Source organism: Sorex fumeus, unplaced genomic scaffold (genome assembly GCF_029834395.1).
Source record: "Sorex fumeus unplaced genomic scaffold, SorFum_2.1 ptg000122l, whole genome shotgun sequence".
NCBI classification, from domain to species: Eukaryota; Metazoa; Chordata; class Mammalia; order Eulipotyphla; family Soricidae; genus Sorex; species Sorex fumeus.
In genome coordinates, this window is record NW_026606179.1 from 19,017,909 (window position 1) to 19,030,687 (window position 12,779).

The window sequence follows — 12,779 nt, forward strand, 5'->3', positions numbered from 1 at the left end:
CCTGTACCCACAGAATCTCCAATAAATGGTCAGAAGGTGAGTGGCGTGCTTGTGGGGCCTCTGAGCCAGCCGGGGACTGCTGCTGGGAGGGGCCGAGGCCTGGGGAGAAGTAGCACCTTCCGGTGCCCCCGCCCTCCTCCCTCAGCTGCAGGCTGGCCCAGTCTACGGATGGCCATTCTCTCACCCAACTCTGCGTGTCCACACCGGGCTGTACCCAGCTTCTCCTCACCACACGACTGCACCACGTCCAGCAGTCCCGTAACCCAGCGCTCTGGCCCTCCCCAGTGCTCCCCACTGTCCTCAAAGGAAGAGGTCCCACCCCCTTGTCTCTGCTCAACCCTCAGTCATGGGAAAGCCCCAGGGCAGATCATATCCCTCCCTTGCCCAGCGGCCTCTTGTGACTCCTCACTGGAAAGAACCATGATGTCACCCGGGTCAGCAGCCCCGCCTGATCCTGCTGCACCCCGCCTCTGGCCTTGCCAGTCCTCTCATCCCTCATGGGTACTCAGTCCCCTCCAGAACTAACCTGGCCACCTGGTACAGGGCCTCTACTGCACTCCATGGCCATGGCTATTTCTTTTACCCAGTGAGTGTGAACTTTACAGCTGGCTCTCCCCACGGGCCACAGAGAGGGCACAGAGGTTAGGCAATTGCCTTGCATACAGCTGATTCAAGATTTCAAGCCCTGGTGTTGCAGGTACCTGAGGCAGAGAACCACCGGATGTGGCTTTCCTCCAAAAGAGGGCAGGAAAGGGGTCCAGAGTACAATGAGTAAGGTGCTTGCTTTGCATACAACTCAACTGGGCTCAGCTCCCAGCATCCCAAGTGGTTCCAAGCCCTACCAGGAGTGATCCCTGAGCACGGCTGGGTGTGACCCCAAAGACAAAAGAGGAAAGGAAAATTGAGAGGTATCAGTTCCTTGCCAATTCTCCCCAGCCTCAAGGGCTGGCCACACAGAAGATGTTCAGTAAAAACCCAACAGGGCTGGAGAGCTCAACAAGTCGACCAACCATGCACTTTGACAGCAGCACACGCTCGTGTTTGGAATGCTTGATTCCTAGCAATTTTGATTGCTAGGAATGACACCAAGCACAAAAACAGGAGTAGCCTCTGAACACCATCACACAGTGGCCTCAGATCAAAATAAATCAAGTGAAGGGCCCCTGCAAGGAGTAGGGCATATTTGGTGCTCACCCTGGAGGGGGATTCAGCTCAGCCCTCTGGCTATGGACGGGTGGGCTGCAGCTGTTCGGCCACAGCCTCTCAGAAATGAGGCCCCTCTCAGAAATGAGGCCCCCTGTTAGGAGGGGCCCGCGGGTGCATGGTGAGTCCCCAGCACCAGCCCACAGCATTGTCCTTCTGTGTGGGGGACACACCCAGCAGTGCTCAGGGCTTACTCCAGGCTCGGCACTCTAGAATCACTCTTGGCAGAGGCTATAAGGTGCTGGGGAATCACAGGGTCAGTCAGTCTCCCGCAGGGCAAGTTCCCTCCCTGCTGTACAGTAGTTCCAGCCCCAGCACCGCCCTTTGTGAAGTTCAGGCCACCACAAGGTGATTCCCTGCTGCGGTCAGGAGCACAATAGCTACTTGAGATGTCTAGTCCCAGGCGCCAGAGAACAAAGTGGAGAGTGTTTTCCAGATGAAGCTGGGGCCTCAGGCAGGACGGAGGCAGAGGCTGACCTATTAGTGGCCACTGAGGATTCCAACCCACTGTGCTCCCCAGCCAGGTAACTCAGAGCCCGTTTCTCCACGGACAAGCCCCCACCCTCTTCAATGCTGGCACTCAGGAGATTAGAGGGGGGCAGTGCCAGGCAGGTGGCCCCGGAGCGCTATGAATAATTGAGGGTCTCCACCGCCTTGCAGCTGTCCCCCTGCCCCTGGGCAATGGATGGGGCACCAATGATGTCACTTCCTCCCCTATGGGGTTATAAGGAGGTGCTGCCTGGCCCGGGTAGCCCTGGCAGAGGGTTCTGGCAGCTTGCACCATGTCACCTGCCTGTGTGCTGTTGCCGCTGCTCCTGGGAGCAGGTGAGAGCCAGGAAGTGGACGGGCACCTGGGTACCTCTGCATGGACCCAGGGTGCGGGGACAAGGATGATGTGGCAGGACGGTGGGGCACCTGGCAGGTGGGCTGGGGGTGGGGAGGGATCAACATGCAGCTGACCAGCCTCGGCCCTGCCTCTTCCTCCACAGCCGCTGCTGCTCCCCCAGCGCTGAGGCCCTCCAAGGAGGAGGTGAGGAACGTCGATTCCACCCTCCTTACCCTCTGAGATGCCAGGACTTCTTGCCCACCCTCCCCCCTATCACTGGATTCCTCCCTCAAGCCCCTTCTGTCCCTGTCCCCCAGCTGACCCGTTGCCTGGCACAGGTGGTCTCGGACATGCTAACACTGGGCCAAGCACAACATGGACCTTGCATGGCCCTTCTCCACAGAGGTAGGTCCCAGCCCGGGTGTGGGCCCCCTGAAATGTCAGAAAGTCTCCTGGGATACTCATAGTGACCCCCCGGCTATGCCTCCCATGAAACCCTGGGAAGGGGCCCCGCTCACTGGGCCCTTGCATTGAGACCCACTGTGTGGCCCCCAAGAGCTCCATGAAAGCCTGAGTAGCGCCGGGAGCCCCCCAGGGCGCCTCCCTGAGACCCTGGGGGCGCCCCAGCCTGCCGGCCCTCCTGGCTGCACAGTGTGTCTGGCAGAAATGTGCCCCCCAGAACTGCACGGCTGCGGGGCAGCGGATGCGAACCTGGAAAAGCGGGAGGCTGCTGAGACCAGGTCAGGCCAGGAGGACGAGACGGGGAAGGCCCACGAGTCCACAGTGCGGGAACAGGCGGTCCAGGAGCAGCTGCACAGCCGCCTCCGCCAGGAGGACGCGCAGGAGGACGGACAGAAGAGCGGGGCCCGCGGGGCCTTTGGGGGCCCGTGGTGGCTGCGTCTGGAGGGCACAGGTGGTACCCAGAAGCGGGTGGCAGAGCAGGCCCGGGATGAGGAGACAGAGAAGGATGTGAAGGTGCTGGGGGATACTCACAGCCTGTGGCTGGGGTCCGAGGCAGAGCAGCGGGGGGAGCCGTCGCCACCCCACCATGTCTACCAGCCACCAGCCGAGGCCCAGCAGGAGGAGAAGGAAGCGGCTCGAGAGAAGGCGGTGAGTAGAGGCAGTGAGGGGAACGCACGGTGGGCCTCAGGGGGGAGGGGGCAGAACTCCGCCACCCACTGTCCCAGGGACAGAACCTGGCAGAGACTAGGATGCCCGTCCACTTGCTCAGATGACGTCCTGAGAGCACTGGAGCCACGAGCCAAGCCACGGTTTGGCTCTGCTTGGATTATGCACAGTGGCCGCCAGGCCCTGTCCAAGCCATGGAAAGTGTGTGACAACCCAGGAGGGAGGTAGTGACCACAAAGGCCATCCCACTATCAGCAGGGTGTGCTGGCCCACCTCGGGGTCCCCAGGCAGCACCCCCTCCCAGCTGGCTCCATGGCTCCCCTGCCGCTGATTCTGACACTCCGGAATCACAGGCAGGCTGTGTTGCCCACTGCTGGGTGCAGTGGGGTCCCCAGTTCCGCGGGGGGGGGTTCTGGGTATGCTAAGCACCCTTCTCTGATCCCCAGGAGCATGAAGTAGAGCGGCTGGAGCACGTGAGAGAGGAGCTGAAGAAGGCCACGGAGGTGCTGGGGGAGGAGCTCCGGAGGGAGGGCTGATCCCAGGGGGGGCCGCCCGGCTAACCCCCAACCCTCCGGCTTCGTACCTTTGTCCCCAAAGCCCCCTCCACACCTGGCACCCCATTCCATGCCTGGCCAGGCAGGAGTGGAGAAGGGTGGTCCTTGGTCATGGGCCTGCGGAGGGTCAAATCTGGGCTGGGCTCAGGCTGACTCAGGACACCCCCACCTCACCCATCCCAACCTTCCTGCGTGAATAAAGAAAGCACAAAGCAAGTCTCTGAGCCTTACTGGGGAGCACATGATGGGGGTGGGGGGCAGCGCTCATCAGCAGAGTCTATTGTCCTAAGTGGGATTTTATTCACCAGGCTCCTGTGGGGCCGCGGGGTCACAGGGGACTGCAGGGTCTGTGGGGTCTGCAGGGTTGCAGGGCTTTGCGGGGAGGGGTCTGGAGGCTGGGCTGGGAGAGGTCCTGGCTTGACTCCGCCCACTGTGCATCACGATGTCGTCGTATTGGCCCTGTGGGGAAGAAGGGGTGGGACGATGGGTTCAGGGGGCTGCCCTGGTTCCCCGGACTGCCAGATCCGGCTGTGACCCACCACCACCACCCCCCCCCCCACACCTTCTTCCGTGGGTCCCCCCATTCTCCAGGTCTCGTCTCCCACAGTCAGGGCTTTTCTCTGGCGCTTCGGCCCGGGACCACTGGGGTCTTCAGCTTCCACCCCAACCGCTGCCCATATGCAAAAGCCTTATGCCCGTCTCCAGTTCCCAGCATCCTTCCCTGCCATGGCCAGTGACCCAAAGACTGCCAGAGACCAACTTTTGACTCTCGCTCAGCAAAACTGGGCCCCAACGCCCCGGCCCCCACTACCCCCACCTCACGCCGTGTACCCATCACCTTCCAATATTTCTCCCCTGGGCAGGGGGTCGCTCCCCTGCAATCCTGCCCCGCCCCGCCCCGCCCCGCCCCCATCTTTCCCCAACTCACTGCCTCATCCCCGCAGTCACTGTCACTGTCTCCACTGCTGCTACAGAGGCTGGGCTTGTCATCATCATCGTCATCGTCATCGTCCTCCTCCTCCTCAGGCTCAGGGGCTCCTCGCTCACGAAGGAGTTGCACAAGGTCAGGGTTGGGCCGGAGGGTGGCACAGCCCAGAGGGGTGCGGCCACCATACATGCGGGCAGTGGGGTCGGCCCCAGCCGTCAGGAGAAGCTCCAGCACGTCAGCTGCCTGGGCCTCCACTGCCAAGTGCAAGGGGCTTCGGCCACAGGTGGGCTCCTGCCAGGGGAGGGATGGCAGAGAGGTCAACACTCGCTGGACTGTGGGGAACCCCCGTGTTCCCTAGGGGGGACCCACACACACACACGCACACACACACATTCACTCACCGTTTTGTTGAGGTCAGCTCCAGCCTCTTTCAGCAGCCGGACCATTTCTGCATCTTTGTGGATGACAGCCACGTGCAGCGGAGTGTGGCCTGGGGTCAAAAGATGGGGAAATCGGTGAACGACCGAGTCCCTGCAGGAGGAGACTGAGGGGCACCCCAGTGTGGAGTCTCAATCCTGAGTTCCTGAGCATGTGAGGGGCACCGCACCCCAAATGTCTGTCCCAGATGGCCTGGATTGTGGCCGGGCTGCAATGCCTGGGGGCCCGTGGGGTAGAGCTGGGGCACTTGGACAGGAGAACCGGATCTGGGGACCAGTCCTGACCATGCCAGAGCCTCTGGTCTACTTACAAAGGTCGACTTACACGGCTCAGTTCCTCGGGTTCTGAGAGGCCCAAGGCCTGAGTTAGTGGGGTGCGGGGAGGCCCTGAACGTGGGCTGCTGGCCGGCCCGCCTCTATGGAGGGGCCTGGTCCCATGGAGCTGGGCTGAGGGGTCAGGGGCCAGGCCCCGGGCAGATATCTATTCCCCCTCCCAATGGCCGAGATAAGGGAGGTGTCCTGGAGCACCAGAATCAGTGTTGGGGAGCCTGGGCTGCCCGCATTTCACAGGGGGCCTTTGACTTGGTTTCCTCATCATGGGTGGGCTGGTCTGTGGAATGGAAGCCTGGGAGGGGGTCCAGGAGCACACAGGCTGGATGTGTGAGCAGTGTGCAAGGCGGGGGGGGGGGGGGGGGAAGTGTGTGTGTGGGTGTGTATACATGTGGGTGTGTATACATGTGGGGGGAAGTACATGTGTCGGGGGCGTGAGTGTTATATGGGGGTAGTATGTGTGGGGGAGGCATGGGCATTCTATGTGTGTGTGTGTGTGTGTGTGTGTAAAAGTACGTCTGCACAATGTTTTAGGGGGCTGTGGGCAGTTGGGGGGAAGGAAGGAGTTTGTGTATGTAGTGTGGGGGTATACATAGGATGTGTGTGGTATGTTGTCTGTGGGAGTGTGTATGTGATAAGTGTGGTGTGCAGAGCACACGGGGGGTGTGTGGTGTGAGTCTATGTGGTGTGTATGTGATGTGTGATGTACGTGTGTACGTGGTGGGGGTATGTGTGTACGATGTGAGTGGTATGTTGTGTGTGTGGGCATGTGTGAAAGTATGGTGGGGGCACGTGTGGTATGTGTGGTTGGGTGGGGTATGTGATGTGTGCGTGTATGTGGGTACGTGGTGGGGAGTACGTGTACACGTGCGATGTGAGTGGTATGTTGTGTGTGTGGGTGCATGTGATAAAGTATGGTGGGGGGGGCACGTGTGGTATGAGTGGGGGTGTGTGTGTTTATTCTGCAGTGCCCGGGATTGAACCCCAGGACCCCACATCTGAATGATAGCCTCTCTGCCCCGCCCTATGACAGGCCCCCAGCAGCGTCAGACCGAGTGCTTGAGTGGTCCGATGCGGGGCCTGTGTCCCACCGACCCAGCCCTCGGCAATCCGGCTGGGGTCGGTGGGCCCCTCACCCTCGTAGTTCTCGGCCTGCAGCTGGAGCCTCCAGTCCTGCTCGCTCTCCCGCTCCTCCTCCCCCTCCTTCTCCGCGGCGGGGCTGTCGTCCGTGTGAGGGCCGGAGCCCTGAGTGAGGTAGGTGTTGGGGGCCCCTCGGGGGCAGCGGGGCCGGGGCCGGAGCAGTGCGCGGGCGCACGCGTGCGCCCCCGAGCGGCAGGCCAGGTGCAGCGCCGTGTGGCCCCCGCGCTCCGCCACCTGCACCCCGGCACCCGCCGCGTACAGCTTCTCCACAGCTGACTCCTCCCCCAGGATGGCTGCCAGGTGCAGGGCTGTCTGCAGGAGCAAAGGGCCGGGGTTAGCGGGCGTCCAGAGGCCCTGGGCCCTACGTCCCATTTTGCTGCCCCTCCACGTGGGTCACCTGTCCCAGGTCGTTCTGCAGATCCAAGTACTCAGTGCCGGCCGCGAAGCCTAGAAGGAAATCTAGGAAAGAGTCGTGCTGATGAATCACCGCCAAGTGCAGAGCCCTGTGGACAAATGTGCCGGTCAGACCACAGGGGCCAAGGACTCTGGCAGTCTGTCGTTCACTCAGGTTTTGATCCCCTATACCTCATGATCCCTCCAACACACTGCAGGAAGTGACGACCCTCAGCAGAGTCAGGAGTAGCCCCTGAACACAACCAGCTGTGCCCCCAAGCCCAAAGTTTAACAAAAAGACTACAACAAAGAAACAAAATTTGGGGGGGTGGGGGATAAGGGTGTCCCACACCTGGCGGTGCTCAGGGGCTACCCCAGCTCAGTACTCAGGGATTGCTCCTGGAGATGTATGGGGACCGTGCAGATTTAGAGTGATGGAGACGGAGATAGAGATGTGGATGTGTAGCTCTAGACAAACATAGTTATAGATACTTAGATATAGCTATAGACCTGAATAGGTACAGATATGGTTTTTCTGTTTGTTCATTTGTTTTGGGGACTCACCTGGCAGTGCTCAGAGCTTACTCCTGGTTCTGCACTCAGGGGTCACTCCTGGAGGGGTCAGAGCCCACACTTCAGGCTGGAAACGTGCATGGCAAGCACCCTCCCTGCTGTACTATTGCTCCGGCCCCTAGATCGTAGATGTTGATCTCGGGCTTAGCAAATCTGAAGGTCTCCCCATTTCCAACTCTGCTTAACTGCTGGATTCCAAAGGAAACCACTTGCCCTACAAAAACAAGGGCAAGTGGCTGGACTCTGAAGGAACTTTATTTGTAGAGGTTTTGAAATCTGCACTTCACCTCATTTTCACTTCAGAAGAGGCATTTTCTGGCTTTTGTTCAACCCTGAAGTGATGTAAAAACTTTCTTCCTCAGCTCCCTGCCACCCAAAAGCAGGTGGTTGGCAAAATTATGTGTTTCAAAGCAGCCACTAAAGTAACAAAACAAAGCAGTTGAAGCTAATGAGCAAATGAAACAGACTGGATCAAAACCGACTCGCTTGGAAATTAGAGCAGCAACAGAGGAAAGAGTGAAAGAAGAGACAGTTCGGAAAGCTGACAAATGATAAAACAAAAAAGATGACAAACATAACAAGATCAAGATTGGAGATCTACTACTATATAAATGATCTAAGAAGTTCAATTAAAAGGGAGAAAATAGGGCTGGAGAGATAGCACAGCGGGGAGGGCGTTTGCCTTGCACGCGGCCGACCCGGGTTCGATTCCCAGCATCCCACATGGTCCCCTGAGCACCGCCAGGAGTAACTTCTGAGTGCAGAGCCAGGAGGAACCCCTGTGCATCGCCAGGTGTGACCCAAAAAGCAAAAAAAAAAAAAAAAAAGGGAGAAAATGTCAGACTGAATGAAAAGCAAAATCCAAAGATATGCTTCCTAGGAGAAAAACTCTTTAAATATAAATAATGCAGGCAGGTAGAGAGGGATGGGAATTCCTGGGAAGAAATAACCAACTAGTCCAACAGGCTGTCAGGACCCACGTTGAGGATACAGGAAGGAAGACTTGATAAGACCTTTACTAGCTTAGACTAGAGAAAGCCGGACCATCCTCTAAGAGAAGCTCCAGAGTAGCTAAGGTCAAGAAAGGAGTCAAAGAAGACATCCCACCTCTACCGCCGCCTTGGCAACCAAGCTAGCAACAGACTCTTATCTAGCTAGAAAGCCCCATGTGGGGCAGCTTAGAGAAACCCTGTAAAAGCCAACTTGAACTAATGAAGCATGTGCCCAAGCCCATGTGCTGTTTATGTCCGTATGGCTAAGCACATGTGGTGCCCGAGCACATGTGTCGCCTGCATCTCCCCTCTTGAGATGTGTACTGGGGCTCTCGCCACCTTCAGAGAAGTTCACGTTCTCTCTTGAACGCATTACTCAATTTCTCTCTCCCTCCTTCCCCTTCCTCAGAAAGCCTCCAAATAAAATCTGTTTTTACCTCACTGCTCATCTACTCCTGAAATTCTTTTCTGAGTGAGAGGCAAGGGACTTTAAGACCTGGGTAAGGCCTAGGACTGGCTTTCCTTTCCTACAAAGAGTAATACTTGGGTTAGCCATGTGCAAGGTAAGCACCCTACCTGCTGTACTATCACTCTGGCCCCTAAACATAAATATTTTCAAAGGTTAAAGATAAAAGGCTGAGGGAACCTGGAAAGGCAGTTCAGCGGTTAAAGCACATGTCTTCAATGTCATCCACCCTGGTTCAATCACCGGCACCATAGAGTCCCCTAAGATTAGCCATGTGGAACCCTGGGGGCCCCTGAGCATCCCCATGTGTGGCCCAGATAATCATCAGCAGTACTGCCTCAGGCTCTTGAATCGAAACACTGGCCTGGTTGGCCAACAATCAGGGAGGATCCCCTGGGCCTCCTGAGCACCACTTGGGACGCTCCCCCTGGAAGGATGTGAGGCCCAGGAAGAGCACTCATACACCTACCATATGCAAAGAGCCCAAGTTCAATCCCAGTATCAGGTGAGCCGCTAGTGCATACCAAGCGCCATGGGCTACATGGGCAGAGTTTTGCTAGGAGTAACCCCTATTTAAAAATCAAATAATGGGTTTGGTCCCCCGTACCATACATGGTCCCCCAAGTCCTCCAGAAGTAAGCCCTGAGCACAGCCGGGTGTAATGTTTCTCCCCCCACCACCACCAATACTCCCCAAATCAAAATAAATAGAATAACAAAAGGGTAGGGAATAGTTAAACTATGCTAACTCCAGTTATTCCAAAGAAAGCAGAAGTTGTAATATTAAAGATTTCAGAACAAGGATTACCAAGATAGATTATTTTGCAATGTAAGAGGCCAATTAAGCAACAGAAAAATTCTAAGCAAGTGTGTCCCTAATCACATCAAATTACACAAAGTAAAACCTGACTAAACTATGGAGAAATAAATGAACGCCTAATGACTGTTGATTTCAATACCTATCACTTAACAATTGACAGAACAAATAGAATATTTGTCATCAGAAAGGATATGGTTGCGGGGTTGAAGCAATACTACAGCAGAAAGGCAGTTGCCATGCACATGGCTGACCCGGGTTCTATGCCAAGTACCCCATATGATTTCCTGAGTACCACCAGGAGTGATCCCTGAGTACAGAGCCAGGATGGCCGCCACCCCCCAAAAAAAAAGAAAAAAGAAAATAAGTATTTTCTTGGGCCGGAGTGATAGTACAGTGGGGAGGGCATTTGCCTTGCATGGGCCAACCCGGGTTCAGTCCTCAGCATCCCATATGGTCCCCCAAGCACCGCCAGGAGTAATTCCTGAGTGCAAGAGGCAGAAATAGTCCCTGAGCCTTGCCGGGTGTGACACAAAAAGCAAAAATCAATAAATAAATATTTTCTTTGGGCTAGAGAGATAGCACACCTTGTGGATAGAGCATTTATTATGCATGTGACTGACCTGGGTTTGGTCCCTGACACCACATATGGTTCCCTGAGCATCACCAGGAGTGGTCCTTGAGCACAGAGATAGGAGTAAGCCCTGAGCATTGTCAGGTGTGGTCCAAAAGCAAGCAAAGAAAGAAAGAAAGAAACAAACAAACAAAAACAGAGAAAACAAATAGTCACTAACAATGGTGTAGGGGCTGAAGTAACAGTAGAGCAGGGATGATGTCTGCCTTGCACTCAACCAACCCAGGTTCGATCCTCAGCATCCCATTTGGTCTCCCGAGCCCCTCCAGGAACGATCCTGAGCACAGAGCCAGGAGTAAGCACTGAATACTGCCAGGTATGGCCCACAAACCAAAAAGAAAAAGGGAAGAAAAAATTTTTTAAAAAAAGAATAGTGTGCAGCTAGAGAAACAGAATAATAGACTTGGGTACAATTAGAGGATGCTTTCCTCTCTCTCTCTCTCTCTCTCTCTCTCTCTCTCTCTCTCTCTCTCACACACACACACACACACACCTGGTGATGCTCAGAAGTTATTCCTGGTTCTGCACTCAAGAATTACTCCTGGCAGTACTTGGGGGACCATATGGGATTTGGGGATGGCACCCGGGCCAGCCATGTGCAAGGCAAATGCCCTCCCTACTGTACTGTCTCCAGCCCCCAAAGGATGCTTTGCACAAAAATATTCATTCAAAAAGATAGATGTATGCCTATGTTCATTGCAGCGATTAGTACAATAACCAAGATATGGAAACAACTGAAAAGTTTTAGGGGCTGAAGAGATAGTACAGGAGGTCAGTCTTACAGTGCACACAACTCACCCTTGTTTGAAAGTTTGAATACCTGGCACCACAAATGGTTCCCTGAACACCCTAAGGGGTCATTCTGATGCAGAGAGCAAGAAATAACCCCTGAACACCAGCTGTTAGTGGCCCAATCTCCACCAAAAACCTTTTTTCCTCTTCCTTTTCCTTTTCGGGTCAGACCCGGCAAAATTCAGGGGTTACTACTGGCCCTGCACTCAGGAATCATTCCTGGCAATACATAGGGGACCATATGGAATGCCAGGGATCGAATCTTGCATACTGGCTGCATGCAAGGCAAATGCCCTCCCTGCTGTACTATTGCTCTGGTCCCCCCAAACCTCTTTAACAAAAAAAAAAAAAAAAAGCAAAGCTGGGGCCATACCCGGTGGTGCTGACCATGTGGTGCCAGGGATCCAACTGAGGCCAGCCATATTCAGTGGGAGAAGTGCCTATGTCCTGAACTATCTCTCCAGCCCCAGTAAGTAGAGGAAGCTAAGGAAAATTGAGACAGACAGCTACAGAGACAGAAACACAGAGGAAGCAAGAGAGGGACCCATATAAAGAAATTACATACCCGAGCAGGCTGGCCAGCATCTCCCAAAGGGCGCTGCTAATTATTTCACTTGAATATCAAAATCTAGGACTTGGATGTACCAGGAGCCAAGGGTCAGAAATCCTATTTGGAGGTCAGAGTTCAGGAGGGGCCTGCCTGAGCTACACCTTCCAACCAAGAGCTCAGGAATGGGGTCAGGAAGGTCACCTAGAGCTTTTAAATCAATAGATAGGAATGTGGGGCTCTTTTTTGTTTTTGTTCTGGGGCCACCCCCTGTGATGCTCAGGGGTTACACCTGGCTCAGCGATCTGGGATCACTCCTAGCAATGCTCAGGGGACCATATGGAACGCTGAGGATAAGGATCGAACCCGGGTTCGAACTCCAGCAAGGCAAGCGCTTGCCGGCTATACTCTTTCCGGCCCAGGATGTGGGACTTTTGAAACCCAGAACTCAAGAAATGCAGGTCAGAAATTATTCGGTTTTAGTAAGAGGGTTAGAGGTCAGGATGTCAAGCATCAGAAGTCTGGTTTGGGAAGAAGGGGTAACCCGGCCAGTATCAGAAACTGAGCAGATATCGGACGCAAGGTCCCGCTGGGCAGCCCAAGTTTCACTCACGTGTCCCCGTCCTCTGTGACGTAGCCAAAGACGAGGGGCTCCCACGACAGCCCCGGGCCCAGCTCAGCGGTCAGCGCCGGTCCTGCGGGGGCTGCTGCGTCCGGACCCAGAGAGCCCAGGCCACTGTCGCACCATTCGTCAGTATCCGAAGTCTTCCCCAAGCACGCGACCCCTGCCATAGCCCCCGAAGATTCAAGGGCTCCCCACAGCTTCCAGCCCGTCGCTGGGCTTTGCCTGGAGTTCGGGCGCTTCCGCCCTGCGGGGAATTCCCCAACACGCCCCCTGACTCACCCAATCAGGGTGGTCTAAATAGCACGCGCCCCGCCCCGTTCTACAACATACCCAATCAGAATATCAGATGGACTGAGGCTGCGTTTCCACAGTTTCCCAGCGCCCTTTACCAACAT

At 55.8% G+C, this 12,779-nt stretch overlaps 2 protein-coding genes across 2 annotated transcripts; one reads left to right on the plus strand and one right to left on the minus strand.

The window, feature by feature from the left end:
* Positions 1 to 1,898: 1,898 nt before the first annotated feature.
* On the plus strand, positions 1,899 to 3,693 carry CCER2 (coiled-coil glutamate rich protein 2). The gene is made up of 5 exons (XM_056135683.1): positions 1,899 to 2,028; positions 2,193 to 2,233; positions 2,347 to 2,434; positions 2,694 to 3,136; positions 3,604 to 3,693. Exons 1-5 carry the CDS (start codon positions 1,986 to 1,988, stop codon positions 3,691 to 3,693), a joined length of 705 nt encoding a protein of 234 aa, XP_055991658.1. The 5' UTR covers positions 1,899 to 1,985.
* Positions 3,694 to 4,006: 313 nt separating this feature from the next.
* Positions 4,007 to 12,646, minus strand: NFKBIB (NFKB inhibitor beta). Its single transcript, XM_056136351.1, has 6 exons — positions 12,373 to 12,646; positions 6,944 to 7,049; positions 6,543 to 6,858; positions 5,041 to 5,129; positions 4,640 to 4,930; positions 4,007 to 4,170 (listed from the first exon to the last, which is right to left on the minus strand). Exons 1-6 carry the CDS (start codon positions 12,549 to 12,551, stop codon positions 4,009 to 4,011), a joined length of 1,143 nt encoding a protein of 380 aa, XP_055992326.1. The 5' UTR covers positions 12,552 to 12,646; the 3' UTR covers positions 4,007 to 4,008.
* Positions 12,647 to 12,779: the final 133 nt, after the last annotated feature.

Excerpts from the sequence above, each read along its gene's own strand:
- CCER2 (XM_056135683.1), top strand. The coding sequence starts at position 1,986 with ATGTCACCTGCCTGTGTGCTGTTGCCGCTGCTCCTGGGAGCAG. Across the intron at positions 2,234-2,346 it reads TGAGGCCCTCCAAGGAGGAG|CTGACCCGTTGCCTGGCACA; the intron begins GTGAGGAACGTC and ends CCTGTCCCCCAG. Across the intron at positions 2,435-2,693 it reads CATGGCCCTTCTCCACAGAG|AAATGTGCCCCCCAGAACTG; the intron begins GTAGGTCCCAGC and ends TGTGTCTGGCAG.
- NFKBIB (XM_056136351.1), bottom strand. The coding sequence starts at position 12,551 with ATGGCAGGGGTCGCGTGCTTGGGGAAGACTTCGGATACTGACGAATGG. Across the intron at positions 7,050-12,372 it reads GTCACAGAGGACGGGGACAC|GGCTCTGCACTTGGCGGTGA; the intron begins GTGAGTGAAACT and ends ATTTGTCCACAG. Across the intron at positions 6,859-6,943 it reads TGCAGAACGACCTGGGACAG|ACAGCCCTGCACCTGGCAGC; the intron begins GTGACCCACGTG and ends TTGCTCCTGCAG.